Source organism: Taudactylus pleione, unplaced genomic scaffold (assembly GCF_031769625.1).
Source record: "Taudactylus pleione unplaced genomic scaffold, aTauple2 ptg000549l, whole genome shotgun sequence".
NCBI classification, from domain to species: Eukaryota; Metazoa; Chordata; class Amphibia; order Anura; family Myobatrachidae; genus Taudactylus; species Taudactylus pleione.
In genome coordinates, this window is record NW_028284951.1 from 781,632 (window position 1) to 805,460 (window position 23,829).

At 47.6% G+C, this 23,829-nt stretch overlaps 1 protein-coding gene across 4 annotated transcripts in view; it reads left to right on the forward strand.

Moving 5' to 3' along the window:
* ZNF362 (zinc finger protein 362) overlaps positions 1-23,237 on the forward strand; it is a 65,763-nt gene extending 42,526 nt beyond the window's left edge. Inside the window, exons 3-8 of one of the 4 annotated variants that reach the window (XM_088451480.1) lie at positions 8,167-8,416; positions 11,038-11,383; positions 19,847-20,071; positions 21,492-21,570; positions 22,200-22,358; positions 22,477-23,237. In XM_088451480.1, coding sequence (XP_088307606.1) covers positions 8,167-8,416; positions 11,038-11,383; positions 19,847-20,071; positions 21,492-21,570; positions 22,200-22,358; positions 22,477-22,593 — 1,176 coding nt within the window. In that variant the 3' untranslated portion in view covers positions 22,594-23,237. The remainder of the gene's footprint in view (positions 1-8,166; positions 8,417-11,037; positions 11,384-19,846; positions 20,072-21,491; positions 21,571-22,199; positions 22,359-22,476) is intronic. The other 3 variants (XM_088451481.1, XM_088451482.1, XM_088451483.1) reach the window with 3 other exon arrangements.
* Positions 23,238-23,829: the final 592 nt, after the last annotated feature.

The following is a 23,829-nucleotide window of genomic DNA, read 5'->3' on the forward strand; positions in this document are numbered from 1 at the left end:
GTAATAAGGCAATGGCCTAACACCGCACATCATCCCAGTAACACATCCCTACTGTAATAAGGCAATGGCCAGTAACACATCCCTACTGTAATAAGGCAATGGCCTAACACTGCACATCATCCCAGTAACACATCCCTACTGTAATAAGGCAATGGCCTGACACTGCACATCATCCCAGTAACACATCCCTACTGTAATAAGGCAATGGCCTAACACTGCTGATCATCCCAGTAACACATCCCTACTGTAATAAGGCAATGGCCTAACACTGCTCATCATCCCAGTAACACATCCCTACTGTAATAAGGCAATGGCCTAACACTGCTCATCATCCCAGTAACACATCCCTACTGTAATAAGGCAATGGCCTAACACTGCACATCATCCCAGTAACACATCCCTACTGTAATAAGGCAATGGCCTAACACTGCACATCATCCCAGTAACACATCCCTACTGTAATAAGGCAATGGCCTAACACTGCACATCATCCCAGTAACACATCCCTACTGTAATAAGGCAATGGCCTAACACTGCTCATCATCCCAGTAACACATCCCTACTGTAATAAGGCAATGGCCTAACACTGCTCATCATCCCAGTAACATCCCTACTGTAATAAGGCAATGGCCTAACACTGCTCATCATCCCAGTAACACATCCCTACTGTAATAAGGCAAAGGCCTAACACTGCACATCATCCCAGTAACACATCCCTACTGTAATAAGGCAATGGCCTAACACTGCTGATCATCCCAGTAACACATCCCTACTGTAATAAGGCAATGGCCTAACACTGCTCATCATCCCAGTAACACATCCCTACTGTAATAAGGCAATGGCCTAACACTGCTCATCATCCCAGTAACACATCCCTACTGTAATAAGGCAATGGCCTAACACTGCACATCATCCCAGTAACACATCCCTACTGTAATAAGGCAATGGCCTAACACTGCACATCATCCCAGTAACACATCCCTACTGTAATAAGGCAATGGCCTAACACTGCACATCATCCCAGTAACACATCCCTACTGTAATAAGGCAATGGCCTAACACTGCTCATCATCCCAGTAACACATCCCTACTGTAATAAGGCAATGGCCTAACACTGCTCATCATCCCAGTAACATCCCTACTGTAATAAGGCAATGGCCTAACACTGCTCATCATCCCAGTAACACATCCCTACTGTAATAAGGCAAAGGCCTAACACTGCACATCATCCCAGTAACACATCCCTACTGTAATAAGGCAATGGCCTAACACTGCACAACATCCCAGTAACACATCCCTACTGTAATAAGGCAATGGCCTAACACTGCACATCATCCCAGTAACACATCCCTACTGTAATAAGGCAATGGCCTAACACTGCTCATCATCCCAGTAACACTTCCCTACTGTAATAAGGCAATGGCCTAACACTGCACATCATCCCAGTAACACATCCCTACTGTAATAAGGCAATGGCCTAACACTGCACATCATCCCAGTAACACTTCCCTACTGTAATAAGGCAATGGCCTGACACTGCTCATCATCCCTGTAACACTTCCCTACTGTAATAAGGCAATGGCCTGACACTGCTCATCATCCCTGTAACACTTCCCTACTGTAATAAGGCAATGGCCTAACACTGCACATCATCCCAGTAACACATCCCTACTGTAATAAGGCAATGGCCTAACACTGCTCATCATCCCAGTAACACATCCCTACTGTAATAAGGCAATGGCCTAACACTGCTCATCATCCCAGTAACCCATCCCTACTGTAATAAGGCAATGGCCTAACACTGCTCATCATCCCTGTAACACATCCCTACTGTAATAAGGCAATGGCCTAACACTGCACATCATCCCAGTAACACATCCCTACTGTAATAAGGCAATGGCCTAACACTGCACATAATCCCAGTAACACATCCCTACTGTAATAAGGCAATGGCCTAACACTGCTCATCATCCCAGTAACACATCCCTACTGTAATAAGGCAATGGCCTAACACTGCTCATCATCCCAGTAACATCCCTACTGTAATAAGGCAATGGCCTAACACTGCTCATCATCCCAGTAACACATCCCTACTGTAATAAGGCAAAGGCCTAACACTGCACATCATCCCAGTAACACATCCCTACTGTAATAAGGCAATGGCCTAACACTGCACAACATCCCAGTAACACATCCCTACTGTAATAAGGCAATGGCCTAACACTGCACATCATCCCAGTAACACATCCCTACTGTAATAAGGCAATGGCCTAACACTGCTCATCATCCCAGTAACACTTCCCTACTGTAATAAGGCAATGGCCTGACACTGCTCATCATCCCAGTAACACATCCCTACTGTAATAAGGCAATGGCCTGACACTGCTCATCATCCCTGTAACACATCCCTACTGTAATAAGGCAATGGCCTAACACTGCACATCATCCCAGTAACACATCCCTACTGTAATAAGGCAATGGCCTAACACTGCTCATCATCCCAGTAACACATCCCTACTGTAATAAGGCAATGGCCTAACACTGCACATCATCCCAGTAACACATCCCTACTGTAATAAGGCAATGTCCTAACACTGCACATCATCCCAGTAACACTTCCCTACTGTAATAAGGCAATGGCCTAACACTGCACATCATCCCGAGCACACGATCCCTACTGTAATAAGGCAATGGCCTAACACTGCTCATCATCCCAGTAACACATCCCTACTGTAATAAGGCAATGGCCTAACACTGCACATCATCTCAGTAACACATCCCTACTGTAATAAGGCAATGTCCTAACACTGCACATCATCCCAGTAACACTTCCCTACTGTAATAAGGCAATGGCCTAACACTGCACATCATCCCGAGCACACGATCCCTACTGTAATAAGGCAATGGCCTAACACTGCACATCATCCCAGTAACACATCCCTACTTTAATAAGGCAATGGCCTGACACTGCTCATCATCCCAGTAACACATCCCTACTGTAATAAGGCAATGGCCTAACACTGCTCATCATCCCAGTAACACATCCCTACTGTAATAAGGCAATGGCCTAACACTGTACATCATCTCAGTAACACATCCCTACTGTAATAAGGCAATGTCCTAACACTGCACATCATCCCAGTAACACTTCCCTACTGTAATAAGGCAATGGCCTAACACTGCACATCATCCCGAGCACACGATCCCTACTGTAATAAGGCAATGGCCTAACACTGCACATCATCCCAGTAACACATCCCTACTTTAATAAGGCAATGGCCTGACACTGCTCATCATCCCAGTAACACATCCCTACTGTAATAAGGCAATGGCCTAACACTGCACATCATCCCAGTTACACATCCCTACTGTAATAAGGCAATGGCCTAACACTGCTCATCATCCCAGTAACACGTCCCTACTGTAATAAGGCAATGGCCTGACACTGCACATCATCCCAGTAACACATCCCTACTGTAATAAGGCAATGGCCTAACACTGCTCATCATCGCAGTAACACATCCCCACTGTAATAAGGCAATGGCCTAACACTGTACATCATCCCAGTAACACATCCCTACAGTAATAAGGCAATGTCCTAACACTGCACATCATCCCAGTAACACATCCCTACTGTAATATAACACTGCTCATCATCCCAGTAACACATCCCTACTGTAATAAGGCAATGGCCTAACACTGCTCATCATCCCGAGCACACGATCCCTACTGTAATAAGGCAATGGCCTAACACTGCACATCATCCCAGTAACACATCTGTACTGTAATAAGGCAATGGCCTAACACTGCTCATCATCCCAGTAACACATCCCTACTGTAATAAGGCAATGGCCTAACACTGCACATCATCCCATTATCACATCCCTACTGTAATAAGGCAATGGCCTAACACTGCACATCATCCCAGTAACACATCCCTACTGTAATAAGGCAATGGCCTAACACTGCACATCATCCCAGTAACACATCCCTACTGTAATAAGGCAATGGCCTAACACTGCACATCATCCCAGTAACACATCCCTACTGTAATAAGGCAATGGCCTAACACTGCACATCATCCCAGTAACACATCCCTACTGTAATAAGGCAATGGCCTAACACTGCTCATCATCTCAGTAACACATCCCTACTGTAATAAGGCAATGGCCTAACACTGCACATCATCCCAGTAACACATCCCTACTGTAATAAGGCAATGGCCTAACACTGCACATCATCCCAGTAACACATCCCTACTGTAATAAGGCAATGGCCTAACACTGCTCATCATCCCAGTAACACATCCCTACTGTAATAAGGCAATGGCCTAACACTGTACATCATCCCAGTAACACATCCCTACTGTAATAAGGCAATGTCCTAACACTGCACATCATCCCAGTAACACATCTGTACTGTAATAAGGCAATGGCCTAACACTGCTCATCATCCCAGTAACCCATCCCTACTGTAATAAGGCAATGGCCTAACACTGCTCATCATCCCAGTAACACATCCCTACTGTAATAAGGCAATGGCCTAACACTGCACATCATCCCAGTAACACATCCCTACTGTAATAAGGCAATGGCCTGACACTGCACATCATCCCATTATCACATCCCTACTGTAATAAGGCAATGGCCTAACACTGCACATCATCCCAGTAACACATCCCTACTGTAATAAGGCAATGGCCTAACACTGCACATCATCCCAGTAACACATCCCTACTGTAATAAGGCAATGGCCTAACACTGCTCATCATCCCAGTAACACATCCCTACTGTAATAAGGCAATGGCCTAACACTGCACATCATCCCAGTAACACATCCCTACTGTAATAAGGCAATGGCCTAACACTGCACATCATCCCAGTAACACATCCCTACTGTAATAAGGCAATGGCCTAACACTGCTCATCATCTCAGTAACACATCCCTACTGTAATAAGGCAATGGCCTAACACTGCACATCATCCCAGTAACACATCCCTACTGTAATAAGGCAATGGCCTAACACCGCACATCATCCCAGTAACACATCCCTACTGTAATAAGGCAATGGCCTAACACTGCACATCATCCCAGTAACACATCCCTACTGTAATAAGGCAATGGCCTAACACTGCTCATCATCCCAGTAACACATCCCTACTGTAATAAGGCAATGTCCTAACACTGCACATCATCCCAGTAACACATCTGTACTGTAATAAGGCAATGGCCTAACACTGCTCATCATCCCAGTAACCCATCCCTACTGTAATAAGGCAATGTCCTAACACTGCTCATCATCCCAGTAACACATCCCTACTGTAATAAGGCAATGGCCTAACACTGCTCATCATCCCAGTAACACATCCCTACTGTAATAAGGCAATGGCCTGACACCGCACATCATCCCAGTAACACATCCCTACTCTAATAAGGCAATGGGATAACACATAAAGGGTCTGTCAGATGTACTGACCCCTTCGGGAAATCATACTCGGCCTGCCAGAGACCTAGGGCTAGGAGGAGGCTTATATGCAAAGAAAGTCCTGGAGTGACCTGGTCCTTATTCCCATGAAGGATCTATGGTATGAATTGAACAGTCCCCATATAATATGATGGAGCAGGAGCAATATTACGGTGAGGGTCGGGCAGGCGTTGCAGTGTTTAGGTACGGGAATAGGCTCCCAGCTTCCGGCAAGTATCAGAGAACGCATGTGTGAGGCGGTTACCTTTATATTTAATATTACTGTCTGTTTGTATTTGTATTTGTTAGTGATTCAGACAAACATTTCTTTAACGTTTCTTTGTTCTGCTTCCTGACAATAATTCCTTAAATTAAGTTTTATTCCGTGACATAAGACTTTGTGATGGGAAAAACGCCAGAGGGGTGAATACTATTTATAGCCTTTGTGTTTAGGATAGTAAGTAGCAAACACATGGACAGATCTGATTTACATGTGTTACCATACTGTACAGGTCTGGGCGTTCATGGCGGCACAGTGAGCGCGCACTTAGTAAGCTTGTAACGTTTTCCTCACTCGCTTTGTCTAGTGTCCTTTGCGGTTAATTCGAAAGATCCCATGTGGCCGACATAATCTCAGTGTCGGCGCCTTTAGATGTCCTGTTTCTCTGATGCTCGGTCTGTTGTGTGTGTTAATATGTTTTTCAATACATTTAAATTGGGCAGTTGTTTTGCATCCCCATGCACAGTGATTGGGATCATAACCACAATATATAAAACATTATTTTTTTTTCATTTTATAATATTTTGTATTGATTTTTTGGAGAAAAAGAATATACATCACATCAATAAGCGGTATAAATTTCCACTTATACAATGATTTCAACATATAGGGCCATATTCAATTTGGAGCGAAATGACGTAATTTTCGCCTATTTCAATTATCCCCGTATTCAATTTCAATGACTTTTCGCAGGTTCGAAAAGTCTTTTAAAAAAAAATCCAGGGATAACTTCTCACCGCTGAAATAGGTGGCGAAAAATTGTGCAGAATTGGGGTTTAGGGGTGCAGGCTTAGAAAAAATAACCCTCACCCCTGGGAATGTCATTTTAAAATAAACTGTGTCAAAAAAAAAAAATCGGGACACTCCAAAAAATGAACTTTAATTTTGGGATAAAAAAATAATAATTAGGGAACACACTTCTAAAATAGCCAAATTAAATTTAGAGGGGTCCCCAAGTATGCAGCAGGTGTTTTCTTTATTGCGGGAGTAGCGGCAGGTGCATTTTTGCAGACTTTTAATTAATCATTTTAGGGACAAAAATATGATTACCCCTATTTTCATGTACCCCATATTTGATAGGAATAGTTTTTTTTTTTCTTCACCCCTTCTTCATAGCCGCAAATATGCACCTGCCGCGGCTATTAGAAACCCCGACTTCCTTCAACAGGTAAAATTGGGGGTAACCATAGTGATCCCCCATGTCTAGACACCTTTAGGGGGGTCCCTGGGATATTTTCCTGAAGATTCACGTTTTTTTTTGGCGATATTTACCTTTCCGCCGGCTCCCGTTTTCATTGATTTCTAATTGAATACGGGGATAAAGCGGGCACGCGCCCGGTACTATATCCCCAGAAAACCTGCGATGTGGAGCGAAAAGTCTAGCACGGACTTTTCGCTCCCATAATGAATACCCCCCCCCATAGTATCTTCTTTGAACAGAAAAAACATACCTCAGCCCAGCTAAAGTTTATATCAATCTATACTAGAACCGAGATCAATATACAGAAAGAAAAAGAAAAATACATCACTTATATGTATAATTGAGTGAAATCATCCACACATATTAGAAATTATACCATTCAATTTGAACACAGCATTAATAATAGTCACAGTGCATGTTACAATATAGTCCCCCCCCCCATTTAAAGTGCACAGAGCCCCATGTGTAATTGTATATTGTTACCACTGGTGTAAGTCCTGAGAGAATGGATTATGTTAAAGTGTTATATAAGGGACACGTGTCCTCTACGTAGTAAGTTGCTGTACGTCCGCTATCAGCCACGCAGTAATGGGGTTTAGGTTACTGTGAATGGAGTTTGGACGTTTCTTTTTTTTTTTTTTATTTATAGTTTTAATTTCAAATGGAAGAGTAAGAATGAACTTGGTAAAAAAAAAAAAAAGGATCTGCAGCTGAAATATGTTAGTATGGTGCCCTTCACCGAAATCCACTCTGGTTACTCAGGAGGTGATTTAGTACTGATTGCTGCCATATCTCTGATTATGTTTGTCTCTCAGTATGAAAACTGCCCTGACAGCAGCTTCAGTGTCTGCTATGTATTTACAAGGCCAATCAAGGTAAAGCGTTGCTGCTATTCTGGGCGTATCCGCTGTGCACACGGCATGTGAGGTATCATTTTATGGCCAAGTTAGGGGGAGTAGATAAATATTGGTAGTTACCTCTAACAATCGGCTTCGCGAACTTGGCAATGTCCACACGGAGAGCATGTTATTGCCAGTTATACTAAGTACATCTGTAAGACTCGGTACCTAACAAGGCTGCTTCCCATCACTAGGACATAGGACGGATAGTGATAGACTCGCCATGTGTGTCAGGCAGACAGGCCTGTCCTTGTTTGTCACTATTGTGTGTATTGTGACTGTGTGCACCTGAATCGCACTAACCCGTCTCCTCTCTTCTTAGTTGGATAACCTGGTGCTAATCAATAAGATCAAGGAGCAGCTGATGGCTGAGAAGATCCGACCTCCTCACCTGCCTCCTACTTCCGTCCCCTCGCAGCAGCACCTGCTCATCCCCTCGCATTCGCCTGCGGAGACCAGCCAGTCCGTCATGTCCCTACAGAAGCTACAGCAAGTCCAAGGTCTGCACCCACAAGCTGTTCCCCAGCCAGATGTGGCATTACATGCCCGGCCTGCCAGCAGCTCAGTCACTGGTAATTCACTGCTCGCTAGGAGGACAGTGTCATTATTCTAGATTAGTGCTGTGTGAGGCCTGGTGAGAGAACTGGTCTCCCATCCCTGAGTTCTCGGTGTTCCCTGCACTTAGCACTACCTGCCGGCTGTACACACCTCTTCCTGTAGGCCCATGCTTAGGAGGATCCAGGCTCCGAGGGGATAGAGAAATGTATAGAAATAATGCACAAGCACAGTTATACGTTTGCAGCAGGTGTAGAAAAGCCAGATCAAGGACGTATTCACGGGCCCTTAATAATGATTATTTTATGCCTTGCCTGTGCTTTTTATGAATGTCACGTATTCAGTACACATACTTGTCCCTGTTATCTGAAGCTGGGAGCCGGCTACACTGCGGCCCGTACGGATAATGTATGGGAGGGTCTGTGATGTCCTCATCCAGCACATGACTTTCAGTGACAGAGGATTACCTCTACCTGTTTTATATGGGGACATGTTGCATGGAGGGACGAAAACGATTAATGTACCCATATCACATTGAAAACAGCCATTTATGTAGCCTATGAGGTCACCCAGAACCAGTGACATCAATGACATGAGCCATTTCATATTCTCCAAGTACAGAGCAATCTGGAAAACATGGTCACACGTACTAATAGCGAAAGCGGCAGCAGACAGTGCAGACCTGGGGAGGACAATACTCTCATGATGCTAATACAGCGTATGTCTCAGTAGACCCGTATAAATAGAGATTATCCTGTGATATGTTTTGCATTATCTATGTAATATTGAGGACATCTTAGAAATGTCCGTGTTTTGTGTTGTTGCCTGAAATGATTATTGCTCTCATACCCTATGGGGGGCACTGACGATGGGTCTTAAAGGGTCTTGACAAGATATGATCGAAGTCTGAAAATCCTCCCCTTCTATATCTCCTCCCTATAGGGAATTCCCTTTGTGCTGAGGGCCTCATTCAGACCCGCTCGCTAGATGCGTTCGCACGCAGCCGTCAGCTGTCAATGTATGCAAATCCCGCGATCGCACGGCAAGGCATTAGCACGCCCACTATGTCTTGGCGTGCGATTGCGGTGTGTATTTAAACGCCCACCAGCCTGACACAAGACGCCCACTTTCCCTTAGTAACATACGTCATCTCCAGGAAGTGTATACAACAATCGGTAACATCGGACCCATACGCAGCACTTGTGTCTGACCATACCCTACTGCGAGTGCTGCAGTGTGTAATTCAGCCATGTGACGTGTACTATGACGCTGCGTCTTTAATTATGCACGCCTCTGAAACTGCGTTAAGACGCTCAGACACGCCTGCGTTCGCACCACCACACCCCCGTTTCCATCAACCAACCCCTGTCACCACCCACAATCTGCTCGTCCTGTCACTCAATCTAGCGAGGCGTCTGTGTACAAGGGGCGCTCGCATGGACTGGTTCGCGCACGCGCACTGCGTCTTATACACATGCGCAGATTGCAAACATCGGCAGGTTATGTGCGATCGCAGCCTAGCGTACGGGTCAGAATCAGGCCCTGTGCCCACAGGAGTATGGGGATTTTTCTACATGCTGCTTATGGAAGTGTTGGTTTCATTGTTCTGTCTTATACTGTTTTATCTACTGTCGGGGTCAGAGACACACCGACCTCAGGAGCAGCCTCTCGCTGGCTCTGTCTCTCTCTCTCTCTCTCGCTCTCTCTCTCTCGCTTTCTCCCCCTTTCCCTTTCGTTTTTCTTGTCACCCTCCTCTCTCTCCCTCTTCCCCCCCATCCCCCTCTCTCTCTCTCTCTCTCTCTCTCTCTCGCTGTCTTTCTTTCTTTCTTTCTTTCCGCTTTCTTTCTTTTTTCTTTCTTTTTCCGCTTTCTTTCTTTTTTCTTTCTTTCTTTCTCTTTCTCTCTCTTTCTTTCTTTTCTCTTTCTTTCTTTTCTCTTTCTTTCTTTCTTTTCTTTCTTTTTTCTTTCTTTCTTTCTCTTTCTTTCTTTCTTTCTTTCTTTCTTTTCTCTTTCTTTCTTTCTTTTTTTCTTTTCTCTTTCTTTCTTTCTTTTCTCTTTCTTTCTTTCTTTCCTTTCTTTCTTTTCTCTTTCTTTCTTTCTTTTCTCTTTCTTTCTTTCTTTCTTTTCTCTTTCTTTCTTTCTTTTCTCTTTCTTTCTTTCTTTCTTTTCTCTTTCTTTCTTTCTTTTCTCTTTCTTTCTTTCTTTTCTCTTTCTTTCTTTCGTTCTTCTGGTCACCCCATCACCCCCCTCTCTCACCCCTACTCTCCCTCTCTCCCTCTCCTCTTTCGTGCTGTCGTCCTCACTCCCGCGGCACTAACCCTTGCCGTCCCCGCCTCCCCCTCCCCTCTCCCTTGTGATACTTGGTTAGAATAATAACAGTTCCTTACAGAGAGGGAATATAGAAGTGGGGTTCAGACTTTAATCCTGTAAACAAAATTGCTGATTGGACCCTTGTTGCCAAATCACTGCGTGTCCCCCCAGTGGGCCCAGAGACCTGGATGTAATGTCTTTCTGTACATGTGATAGAGGGACGTGTGTAATTATTATGGAGACGTTAGCGACCTATGATTGATGATACTGATAATGTTCCACTTTGATGATCTAACCTTCTCTTTTTTTCTTTCCCCTTCATGACTTAGCTGGGTTCTCTTCTTACTTTGCAGGGCTGGGCCTGTCATCCTCCCGCACGAACATCAGCACCTCAGAATCCAGTACCGGTACCAGCAGCGGTACGCCCTCCACCCCCACCGCCAACAGCCAGACCCGGCTCATCGCCACCTCCCCCACCCTCATCTCAGGAATCACCAGCCCCGCAACGCTGGATTCCATAAAGACCATCCAGGGGCACAGTCTGCTGGGCCCCACCAAACCTGAAAGGGGCCGCAAGAAAATCAAAGCTGAGAACCCGCCTGGACCCCCCGTGCTTGTCGTGCCGTACCCCATCCTGGCCTCCGGAGATATCGGAAAAGAGGGCAAAACCTATCGGTATGACAATAATATAATACAATGTTCCTTACCGATTCTGTAATAGGACGCAATTTGCGGGAGCCGGTGAGATTCTGGCGAGATATCAACTAGATTTAAAGCGGAAATTAGTTCAAAGGCAAATCCATGTTTAGCATTTTAAAATAAAAAAAAAGCCCTTTATGTGAAATGAACCTTATATCTTCTCTCCTGAAATTATGCTCAGTTTATGTGTTACATTAATGGTGTGCGTGAGGGGACATCGGGACAGTCTATATTATATTATGTGTCACTATGGTACATTGCAGTGTTGCTGTTACATTGGTAGAAGCCAGCTTTCCGATTTAATCTGTGCCCTGTAGAGAGCATATTACACTCCTGATAATGCCTACCAGTATTCTTCGGACGAGGCGACGTTTTGTCTCATAGCTTTTGTTGCTGTCCCATTCTGTCCAGTATCAGAGGGCCTGATTCAGACCCGCTCACAAGCGGGTCGATGGCCGGGCAGTGCGCACGCGAGCCCCGGAGAGAGAGATAAATCACTCGCTCCGGGGCTCACAACAAAACGGGGCAGCTGTCGATGTTGATCGACAGCTCGCCCCGTTTTGTAGGCGGGGAGGGGGGGGGGGGTGGCTGGCCAAACGGAGGTGTTCCCGAAGGAACGCCTGCCGTTTGAGGGCGGCCCTACTGACATCACTTGGAAGCTCACTGGGGCTTGCGGGAACAAGACCCTACCATAAGAGTCTCGTCGCAAGCCTGATGGTTGCGACCATCACCTGGCCGCTCGCAAAAGCTGTGGGTGGTCTCCCATAGCTTAGCGAGCGGCCAGGGGGCCGGCTACAATAAAAAAAAAAAAAGACGCCCTGATTCAGAGCGAGCGCTCTGAAAGAGCGTCCGGCTCTGAATCAGGGCCAGAGTTCCCTGTATGATAGGAAGTAACAAAGTACTAATACAGACTCTATATCCCCATGATATAGAGTACATGATGCAGTGTGTGGTCCCCCCCACCGGCTGCAGAGGACAGGATCTAATTTCTCCTTCATCCACCAGGGGACACTGGAGGCTAAAGACAGTGGGGTATAGACTGTGCTAAGTGGGAGCTTGCACTTTAAATTTTAAGAAGTGTGACTAGCTCCTCCCCCTCTATACCCCCCTACAAACCCAGTCTTGGTTTGTGCCCAAGGGGAGCTGGATGTGTAGCTACACTTCTCCTCAGGGTTTATGTTATTAGTAAGGGCGCTGCTGCGCTGGAGTAAGAAGATACATTGAGGACAGACAGGCAGCAGCTGCAATACCTGTCTGCAACGATGGAGCTGCCGGGGGGACCCGCTCGCAGGTGCACGCACTTCGCCTGGGGTCCCCGACTGCTTAGATAACTGTCTACACATAGGGGGTTCCACATGCCGCTGCTTGTCCTCCATCAGTCGGGGTCCCCGACTGCTTAGATAACTGTCTACACATGCCGCGGCTTGTCCTCCATCAGTGATATCGTCACCGGCAGCATGAGCAGCTCTGTGAGTATTCCCTGGCTCCCCCACTAGCAGGGTAGCCGGGTTATTACTTAAAGGGTGTTATAGTTAGCTGCAGGCTGCTCTCACTAGTGGAGCAGCCAAACGGTAGACAGTACAAGTGTATAGCTGTGGCTCAGCATGTCAGTCACACAGATCTATGTACACATAACGCACATAGGCCCTGATTCAGACCCACTCGCGAGCGGCTGTCCGCTCGCAAGTGGGTCGATGTTCTGCACTGAGCATGCGCACGACGGAGGGAGCTCCGTCGTGCGCATGCGCCAGACGCGACGAGCGAAGGAAAGTCCTTCGCTCGTTGTGTCTGATCAAAGGGGGCGTGCTGTCGATGTTGATTGACAGCACGCCCCCTTTGGTAGGCGTGCCTCCCTGACGGGGGCGTTCCCACGGGAACGCCTCCCGTCAGAAGCCGGCCCACTGACATCACTAGTGATGTCAGTGGGAGTGATTTTGGCTCTGATAGAGCCAAAATCACTCCGGAGCTTGCGGTTGAAAACCTCAACCGCAGGCTCCGGCTCGCAGTTTCGATGGTCAAGACCATCGCGGCCATCAAACTGCACGCTCGTATAGCCTGTGGGTGGTGACCCACAGCTATACGAGCGTCCAGGAGGACGCTCCATTTTCATGGAGGGCGGCCCTCATTCAGAGCGTGCGCTCTGCTCAGAGCGTACGGCTCTGAATGAGGGCCATAGAGTTCAGATTAAGCGACATAGCGGGGAGGGGGGCGGAGCTTAGCTCCGGAGTCCTGCTCCTTCCTCCCAGCGCTACTCTGGAAGTGCGCTAGCGGCCGTTACACAGAGGGTCACTGCCTGCTGTATGAGATAAAAGCTGCTGCAGAGAGACTGGTAGCCTAACCTGCACTGTAAGTACACAGTGGGGTGTAGGCTGGTCAGGAGAATATGTAAGTATCTGCGATTACTACCTTCTATGCCTATGTGTTTTCTAGCACTGCTAGGAGCTCTATTAGGGCAAATGTGGCTCTCTCCTGCCTCTCTGTATCCCAGTTTCTTCTTTTGCCCTTTTACACTACACTTTACTGTTGTGTGTGTGTGTGGGGGGGGTCTGTATGTAACATGAGGCTCTACGGCATCTCTACAATTATTTACCTGCAAATATTGTGCAGATTAGTTTACGCCGGGGCAGTCGTCTAACTCCCTATGGTGTAACGCAGATGGGGTGGTGGTTGGCATTGCTGCGACTGAGCGCTGAGGGTTCGGTGCCCAATGCGGTTCTGGCTGTGTGGAGTTTGTGTGTTCTCCCTGTGACAATTGCATCCTGAACAATAATATTCAGGGATGTCAGATTCGCCGTCTTGGAGAGAAAGCCCTTATGGCCTTGCGGTTAAGGCGATCATTTTATAAAGCAGTGGTGCAGGGTTCAGATCCCACCACTGGCCGATGTTATATGGTGCAGGATACACTAACAAAGCAAATGAGCTTCGGACAATTGGCTGACGGGATAAGAAATAAGCTGCCGTTAAGGGGCTTATTCTGTTAGCATAACAGGTGAAGCTGCGTCTTAACTTGGAGAAGCGTCCATTTGACGTTTGCATTATCTCCTCTAGGAGGTGATTTTGGCACGTAGAACGCTGTGGCTTACGCAATGGCTTCTCTCTGCTGAGCTGGAGGCTTCTCGGAAAGATAGAGGGGCTTCCAGGGCAGGGGCTTTAGAAGCATGGGGGAGGTCCATTAGCTAAATCCTTGGGATCTCAAGGGTATGCAGTCGGGATGCCGCTGGTCTAAATGTCGACTATCGGCATCCCGGCCGTCTAATCCCGGCAAGGGTCTAATGACAGAATCTCGATGCCTCTCATTTTACCTAAGCCGGGAGCTCGACGCCCAGCATCCCGATCGAAGGTAAGCCGGGCACGGACAGCCGCGCGCAAGGGGGGGGTTGTTTAGGTTGGGGGCTCCCGCGGGGGACTTAGGGTTAGGCACCCCCAGGGGGAGGTTAGGGTTAGGTACCCCTCGGGAGGGTTAGGGTTAGGCACAAGGGAGGGAGGTTAGGTACCCCTTTAGGAGGGTTGGGGTGGGGGGTGTGGGTTAGGTTAGTTAGTACTTATCTTTAGCGCAGTCGGGTTATTCACTGGTACCGGTCTTGAGGCGTCAGGATTTCAGATTTCCCGGCGGTAAATCATACCGATCCCATCTAAAGACTCATGGCTCTTTTCCGTTCCACTAAACCGTGTCAGATGGGATAGAGGCTTCATTTTCTGCAATCCGCCAGGTATTACGGATACAGGAGGAGGACACTAGTCCTGCTCCACAATATTTATTTCTAAAGAAATAAAAGACAAGCTATTGCATTTCCAGTTTCAGTAAAGCTGGATTATGTTCTGATGTCGGCTTGGGAACATCCGGATAAACAAATTTCAGATGTCCCGGCGGTTATTATCTTTTTCTCGCATATAGCAGTAAATCTTGTGAGAATTCCACTACAGTAGATCCATCGGTTTCGCGGCTCTTTGAGAAGTCGATGCTACTGGTTCCTGCGGCCATGTCTTTTAAAGACATCGGACAGGAGTTTGCAGTATACTCTCAAGTCCATTTGTACAGCTGCAGGTGTAACACTGCGTCCTGTCATTGTAATGAGGGCGGATGCCGAATTGAAGAAAGCTGTGAAAACACTTCCATTCGCGGATAGTGTATTACTTGCAGTGGTTCTAGCTAAATGGATTTCTCAAGCTACTTGGGGGTAAATCCTCTTATATTCCGTCTGCGGCTCCTCCCCCTAGAAGTTCTTACTCGGGACCCTCGTTTTGGTCCTTTAGTGCTCTGGGTTGTTCACGGGACCATCAACTTCCCTTGGTTCCGGAGGTCGGGGCAGAGTCGCAACAACATCTACTCAACATGAGGTCCTGAGTCCACTCCTAAGCCTAGTGCATTATGGGCTTTACTCTCATCTGGGGTTCCCCAGAGTGGGAGCGAGTCTTCAGGACTTCAGAGTAGTATGGACGGAATCTTGTACGGACGCTTGGGTCCTGGATCTCATCACTTGGGGATACAAGCTTGACTTTTTAGTCTCCTCCTCCTACCTTGGTTTTTTAATCACAGGTTTGCCAGTTTCCAACGGCAGGAGTATCGTTTTACAACAAACTATACACTAGCTTTTATCCATGAGAGTGGTGGTCCAGGTTCCCAGACATCAGATCGGACAAAGTTTTTGTTTACTCCAGTCTCTTCGTGATTCCGAAGCCTGTCGGCTCGGTCAGACCTACTCTGAACTTGAAGAATCTCTAATCTATCCCTAAGGATTTTCAAATTCAAAATAGTCCCTTCAGTCGGGGATTGTGGGACTAGAGGATGGCGATTTCACGATATCTCGGGATATCAAGGGGGACTTACTTCACATCCCTATCTGGCCGCCTCACCAGGCGTTTCTGAGATTCATATTTTGGAATTCTCATTTCCAAAGTCAGGCCTCACCCTTCGGCTTATCATCAGTCTCCTGGTTATTCACAAAGGTCATGGTTGTGATGAGGACTCTTCTTCGGAAACAGGGGAGCACTATTATCTTACCTGGACGATCTTCTGCTGAAGGCCCATTCCAGGAAAAATTACTGCAGAACATCACAGTGACTCACAGCCGTCTCATTCGTCACTGTTTTTCCCCAAGTCTCATCTGCAACTGTTGCAGAGGCTACAGTTCTGGGTATGCTTATGGACACCTTATGTCAAAGAGTATTCCTTCATCAGGAAAAAAAGCAACTTCCATTCAGGGGATGTTGAGGACGGTCCTTCGACATTGTCTGGTATCAGTGCATGTTTGCATTCGACTCCTGGGGAAGATGGTCAAGGCATTAGAGGCCTTTCCTTATGGACGATTTCACTCCAGGACTTTTTTTTAGCTAGACCTCCTCTCTGTGGACAGGATCCCATCTTTTTCTTCACCAAAGGGTAAGGTTAAGTCCTAGAACTCGGACACTACTTCCCTGGGGGTTGAACTCTATTCACCTACTGGAGGGAAAGAGATTCGGAGTGTGGGATGGGACTCTCTTCTCCACAGACGCGAGTCCGAGAGGATGTGAAGCTGTGATTCAGGAACATCACTTCCAAGGCCGCTGGATATCGCAGGAAGTGAGTCTGCCGATACACATATTGGAACAACGCCACAACAGTGGCGTATATTAACCGAGGCCAGATGTCAGGCGGCTTTAAAAGAAGTAAGCCTAATTCTAACCTGGGTGGAATAGTTCGCAATGGCAATCTTCATTCCAGGTGTAGCAAATTGGGAAGCAGAACTACCTCAGCCGGCAGGACGTGCATCCGAGGGAATGGCCACTACATCCTCAGGTTTTTCAACAGCTGGTTCAATGGTGGGATCTTCCACAGGTCGATCTCATGGCATCCAGACAAAATCATCAACTGCCTCTCTACTGATCTTGGACGAGAGACCCAGTGGCAGCGGCAGTGAACGCACTGTCAACGCCGTGGAAGTTCCAATTTGTCTTATCTATTCCTTCTGTTTCCTCTTCTCACTCGGATTCTACAACGCATCAAGAGGGAGAAGTCCATGGTTTTATTGGTGGCTACGGATTGGCCTCGCAGAGCTTGGTATTTCAGCCTTCAACATCTGCTGATTGACGATCCTTGGACCCTTTCTCTGAGAGAAGATCTCTTATTACAGGGTCCTTTAGTCTATCCAGACTTAAAGCGGCTACGTTGTAGGCGTGGCTGTTGAAAGGACCATCTTAAAACGTAAAGGGATCCCATCCAGGGTAATCCCTACTATACTTCGAGCCCAACAGGAAGTTACTTCGAAACATTACCATTGTATTTGGAAGGCTTATGTTTCATGGTGTGACAGGAGAGGGTCTTCTCCTACAAAATTAAACTTAGCCAACTTTCTTTGCGTTTGGGTTCTCTGAAAGTTCAAATTTCCGCTCTGACGGTTTTCTTCCAGAAGAAGCTGGTCTTGATACCGGAGGTGCAGATTTTTCTACAAGGTGTGATAGGGTTACTACCACCCTTTGTTCCTCCTCGGCCTCCATGAGATTTGGATCTTGTCCTTTCCTTCTTACAGTCTTCTCTGTTCGAACCTTTGGAGTCCGTGGAGTTCTAATACCTTTCGTGGAAGGTAACAGTTGTTCTCCCACTGGCCTAAGCCAGGAGAGTGTAGGAACTGGGAGCTCTATCCTGTCGTCCTCCATACTTGCTATTTCATGAGGATAGAGCGGAACTGTACAAAAATATTTTTATTCCAAAGGTGGTTTTCGGCTTTCTACATCAACCAACCTATTGTGGTACCGGTTCTTCCACAGGATTCACCTTCGTCAAGATCTTTTGGATTTTATTAGGGCTCTTCGCATCTCTGTGGAGAGGACGGCAGCCATACGTAGAACAGACACTCTTATTTGTTTTGTATGATGCTGTTCGTCCTGGCTAGCCAGCCTCCAAACAGTCGCAGACCCGAGCTGGATTTGTCTGGACCTTCTGACCGGTGGATATGGCATCATCTAGGGAGCCTCCGCCTTTTATTACAGCGCATTCCTCTCGCTCAGTGGGTTCCTCGTGGACGGCTGCTTGCAGGGTTTCCATGGAGTTACTTTGCCGGGCGGCTGCTTGGTGTGGTCGGCATACCTTTTTTCTTTTTGATAGATTTGACACGTTTGCGGCCTCTGCTGCGCAATATGGCCGGCCTGTTTTGCAGGGTTCTTAGCACTTTCCCGTCCGTGATGGGAGCTCTGGGACGTCCCCACTGGCTTGAAGCCTCCAGTGTCCCCTAGTGGATGAAGGAGAAAACAGGATTTTGGTACTTACCGATAAATCCCTTTCTCCAATTCCATAGGGGACACTGGACGCCCACCCGGCGCTGCTCTTTCCTGCCAGGGTTGTGGTCATGTTATGTTATGACTGTTAGAGGACTGTTTGATGTCTCTGGTTGTGTTACTGTTATTTCATCCTTTTCATATGTTCTGTGTGCTTGCTTCGCCTCCTCCTCTTCCGTTTGTTTTTCTCAGCTCCCCTCGGGCACAGTTTTCTAAGACTGGGCTTGTAGGGGGGTATAGAGGGGGGAGGGGCTAGTCACACTTCTTAAAATTTAAAGTGCCAGCTCCCACTTAGCTGTTTCTATACCCCAGTGTCATTAGCCTCCAGTATCCCCTATGGAATCGGGGAAAGGGATTTATCGGTAAGTACCAAAATCCTGTTGTAAAAATCCTGTTTCCACTTTTGTAAGTTACTTTCGGTGACAGTCATTACAGAACTAGAGACCAATGCAAGATAGTCTATATGATAAGACATAGAGCCAGTATATTATAACAAGTTATTACATTAACCCAGCCATTGCCTGCTGGAGGAATGATATACCTGACGTACAACTTTGTGATTTACAATGTAAAGTTATTGCCACATAGAAAAACTGCAACCCTCCCGTCCTGTGTTGTAATTGGCTAACGCCTCGTACAGATAGGATGTTAGTGTGGGCAGGCATTTCTATGACCCTGGGCTCATGTGATCAGTCAGAGCCAATGAGCTGGAAGTTGGCGGCTTGATGATGTCACAGGATGTCTCTCAGGAGCACACTGAGCATGCTCCTGCCAGTACATGGACAGCTCAGCCCTAACCTCACTAGCCTAATACAAAGGGACCACTGTTTAGGCGAATGTAATATAGCATGCCATGCAGACGCTGTAGAGCACAGGGCAAGCTCTGCTGGGGGTGTAGTTATGCTGTCAACAGTCACTATGTCGGCAGTGACTGCATAGGCACCAAAATGCCGACTCCAGTATTCTGACATTACCGTGTAGGCATTTCAACTTTAAACATGACGCTAAGGCAGCATGTTTAAAGTATTGATGCGCGCACAATTCAAATGCTTTAAATAGCATCTCAAAGGCGTGGAGATACTGGTGCCGGCGTTGCAGTGTCGACATAGTGACTGTAGACCTAGCATGTATCCCTTCTGCTGTTGTTCTAAAACCCTTTTCTTCTATCGTCCCCCTTGCCGTATATAGGTGTAAAGTTTGCCCTTTGACTTTCTTTACCAAGTCAGAGATGCAGATTCACTCCAAGTCCCACACAGAGGCCAAACCCCACAAGTGCCCGCATTGTTCTAAATCGTTTGCCAATGCTTCATACCTAGCACAGCACCTGCGCATCCACCTCGGCGTCAAGCCCTATCACTGCTCGTACTGCGAGAAATCCTTCCGCCAGCTCTCTCATCTCCAGCAGCACACCAGGTAAGCGCCTCATCCACCGGCCGCTTTATAGGGGGGGGCGCTCTTCCTAACGGCCAGCGATCGGCTTTAGCCAATAGTTTTAAAAGCAGCAACAGGGATCCGTTCTGAGCGAGCCTGGTTTAGCCATAATCCCTGTTGGCCATTTTTAAAACTGTCTGGCAAAGCCGGGGCCGCAAACCGCCCAATTTGTAATTCTACCCCTTCATCTCATTGAGCCCCCGTTCCTGTTAAAGTCCCTATTTTTTTATAGACCAAGGGTTTTTTTTTACGAAGTGCGTTTACTTTATTTTTATTTTTTTAAAAGGGCAATGCTTTTACTAGCTGTGTCTTGCTCCCGGGTCTTGCTAGTAAAAACACCGACACTGCGTAAATAAACCCCCTGATCTCGTGTAGTCTGTCCCTCTGTAAGGTATGCAGTCAGGAAGCCGGCGGACCTAATCTCGACAGCCGGCTTCCCAACTGGTCTATCCTGGCGAGGGTTAGACAGGCGTCTAAATCCAGATTGAAGGGATGCCGGGCGCGGACAGCTGCGGAGGGGAGGAGGGTTAGGTTTAGGGCTCCCGGGGGGGGGGGGGGCTTAGGGTTAGGCACCCCCCCGGGACGTTAAGGTTAGGCTAGGGGAAGGGAGGGTTAGGTTTAGGCACCCCTGGGGGGGATTTAGGGCTAGGCACCCCCCCCCCCCCCTAGGCACAGGGGGGTGGTTAGGGTCAGGCACTTAGAGGGGGGATTAGGGTTAGGCACTGGGGGGAAGGTTAGGGTTAGGCACTTAGAGGGGGGATTAGGGTTAGGCACTGGGGGGAAGGTTAGGGTTAGGCACTTAGAGGGGGGATTAGGGTTAGGCACCCCTTGGGGGGATTTAGGGTTAGGCACCCCCCCCCCCCCCGGTGGACTTAGGTTTAGGCAGCAGGGATGGGGGAGGTTAGGTTTAGGCACTTAGAGGGGGGATTAGGGTTAGGCACTGGGGGGAAGGTTAGGGTTAGGCACTTAGCGGGGGAATTAGGGTTAGGCACTGGGGGGAAGGTTAGGGTTAGGCACTTAGAGGGGGGATTAGGGTTAGGCACTGGGGGGAAGGTTAGGGTTAGGCACCCCTAAGGAGGGTTAGGGGAGGGAATTAGGTTAGTCTATACTTACCTTAGGACGATCGGGGTTTTCACCCATGTCGGGCAGCCGCTATCGGGATTCTAACCGCCGGAATTTCATCCGGCGGTAAATCATATAGCGATTATATAGTTAGAGGGCTAGAATTGCCAGCATAACACATTACCGCCCCCAGGCCCTGGGTCCACCTTCCCATAAAGCATTGCTACTAGTAGACTGTGCGTGGTGTCCCCCATACTGGCCTTACCTGGGGGCGGCCCTTGTGCTGTGTGCTTACTCTCTTTATTATAGTGATGTGTCTGATTGTGAACTTGTGTCGTAGGATTCACACTGGAGACCGGCCCTACAAATGTCCGCAGCCCGCCTGTGAAAAGGCTTTCACTCAGCTCTCCAACCTGCAGGTCAGTGACCCCCCCCTCACTGTGTCTGTACTGAACTTATAGTACCCCCGGTAGCTCATGTCACGCGCATAGTGCCCTATCACCGCTTTACTCAGGGGGAAATGAAGGAACAGCAAGCGGGTCTCATTTACTAACACAGGAGCAGACCTGTACTCCGCGATAATAGAGATAAAGCTGGTGGATTGCTTCGGCGTTGTGGCGCGTTCCGTACCCAGCAGTCGCCTATCGGCAAACCTCTTCTTGTGCCGGGGAAACGTTATAAATAATCTCTATGTGCTGCCATGTTCACTTAGTTATCTTCTGATACGTTCTGGACCTTTATCCAGAGCCGCAAATAGGGTTGGAGTAAAAAAAAACAAAAGTAATTTGGCGACTGTTCCCCGAGTTACATCAGACAATGGGCTAATACTGCTGTAATGTCTCTGCACCATCTTCTCTGGGACGTAATCGTCTGCTTGCTGGGGTCTTCCCCCTCATTCAGACAGAGCTGTTACGCTGGGCTTTGTGCAGGCAGCATTGTGTACGTGTTACTGGCTCCCGCCCCGGCTGGACATAGCATTGGTGGGGGGGGGGGTGTGTGTGTGTGATACCTTTGGTGTGATGTTTAGACTTTCTCTTACTCTGCACAGTCTCACCAGCGCCAGCACAACAAAGACAAACCGTACAAGTGTCCCAACTGCTACCGAGCGTACACAGACTCTGCCTCACTTCAGATCCACCTCTCGGCCCACGCCATCAAGCACGCCAAGGCGTACTGCTGCAGTATGTGCGGGAGAGCGTACACATCCGTGAGTAGCGCATGTCTTTTGTTCTATGGCATTGGGGGTCGGGGGCACTGTGTGTTACTCCGAAAGATCTGTTTGTAATTGGGGTAGGATTCGATCCATGGCTTTTCTCTACTTGCAGGAAACCTATTTGATGAAGCATATGTCAAAGCATACTGTGGTGGAACACCTCGTCAACCATCATTCTCCTCAGAGGACCGAGTCTCCTGGCATTCCCGTTAGAATTTCCCTCATATAGAGAGAGCGAGAGCAGCCCCGGAGAGAGGGACCAAAAACTTAGGGCAGACGGAGGTGCTGTCCTCGGCCCACGGTTATCTGGCTGGGAAATAAGTCCAGGAATCAGATCGCCAACTTCTGTCTCCGATTGCGTTAACACTCGGATACCCTGTTGTCCGCTCTGGTGGCGGCTGCTCGTGGACACAACGCGTTTCGCCGACCTATGGATACAAATGGATTTTACCTCTGGATTTATGCTTTTCATTGGTTGCCCTTGGGATTACAAACCTTTTATCTGGCTTCGTACAAGCGGACGTTACCCTGGGGTCAGAACAACTTCTGATTGGCTGGCTGAAGGAGTGGATCATGGATTGGCTGAATTTTGGAAGTCTTGAGTGTCCGCCCTAGGTGTGAGACCTACGTGTACATTCATTGGCCCCAAATATTTTGGTGACATGCGGAGTCCCCGGCTGAGCACTTTTAATCTCTCACATTTTATATCTCTTTATGTTTCTTTAACCTTTTTTATCCTCCATTTTTTTTACATATAAGAAAACAATAAAAAAAAAAAAAAAAATCCTATTTATTGGCCAAGAATTTGGTGCTGCTAATCGGGGAAATGTAAGGTAATGAGCAGAACGCGATAATGAGCTGCGGTCTTCTGTTAGGGTATCCCCCTAATTCAGGGCCCCTACAAGGCACCGTCTTAGCATTCTGACTGCCCTGCTCCAGGAATGGACTGATCAGTGAGTACCCATTGCTCGCTCATAACCATCTGACGCAAAGTCACCGGCGCCCCGGATAATGTTACGCCACATTACTGGTGACCGTGCCGGGGAATTGACCAAATGTTCTTGCTCTCAGCTGAGGTTTTATATAGATTTATATATAACATAGTGTATGAGTCCAGGTAGGCCGGGGAGAGGGCGGCTGAGGAGTCCGACCTGTTTCCCTACATTATCGGACTGGCCACATGCATGGAGAAAGCGGGTCAGTGATGGCAGGTGACTGATAGATGCTAGTACCTCCCATGGTTATGGTTTCTATGGGATGAAGATAGTAATGACCCCAATCTTTGGAGTAACGTATGGCGGGGGATGTAGGGTCCAGTGCTTTTCCCATTCCGCTTTTCTGGTGTTTCTCTCCCATCAGTCCTGACCATACATATTAAGGTGCTGATTGTTTGTTTGGCAGGATCCCCCCCCTATGTTCCTGTTGTGCAGCTGAGAGACGTACGTGTATGTGCGTGTGTGTGCGT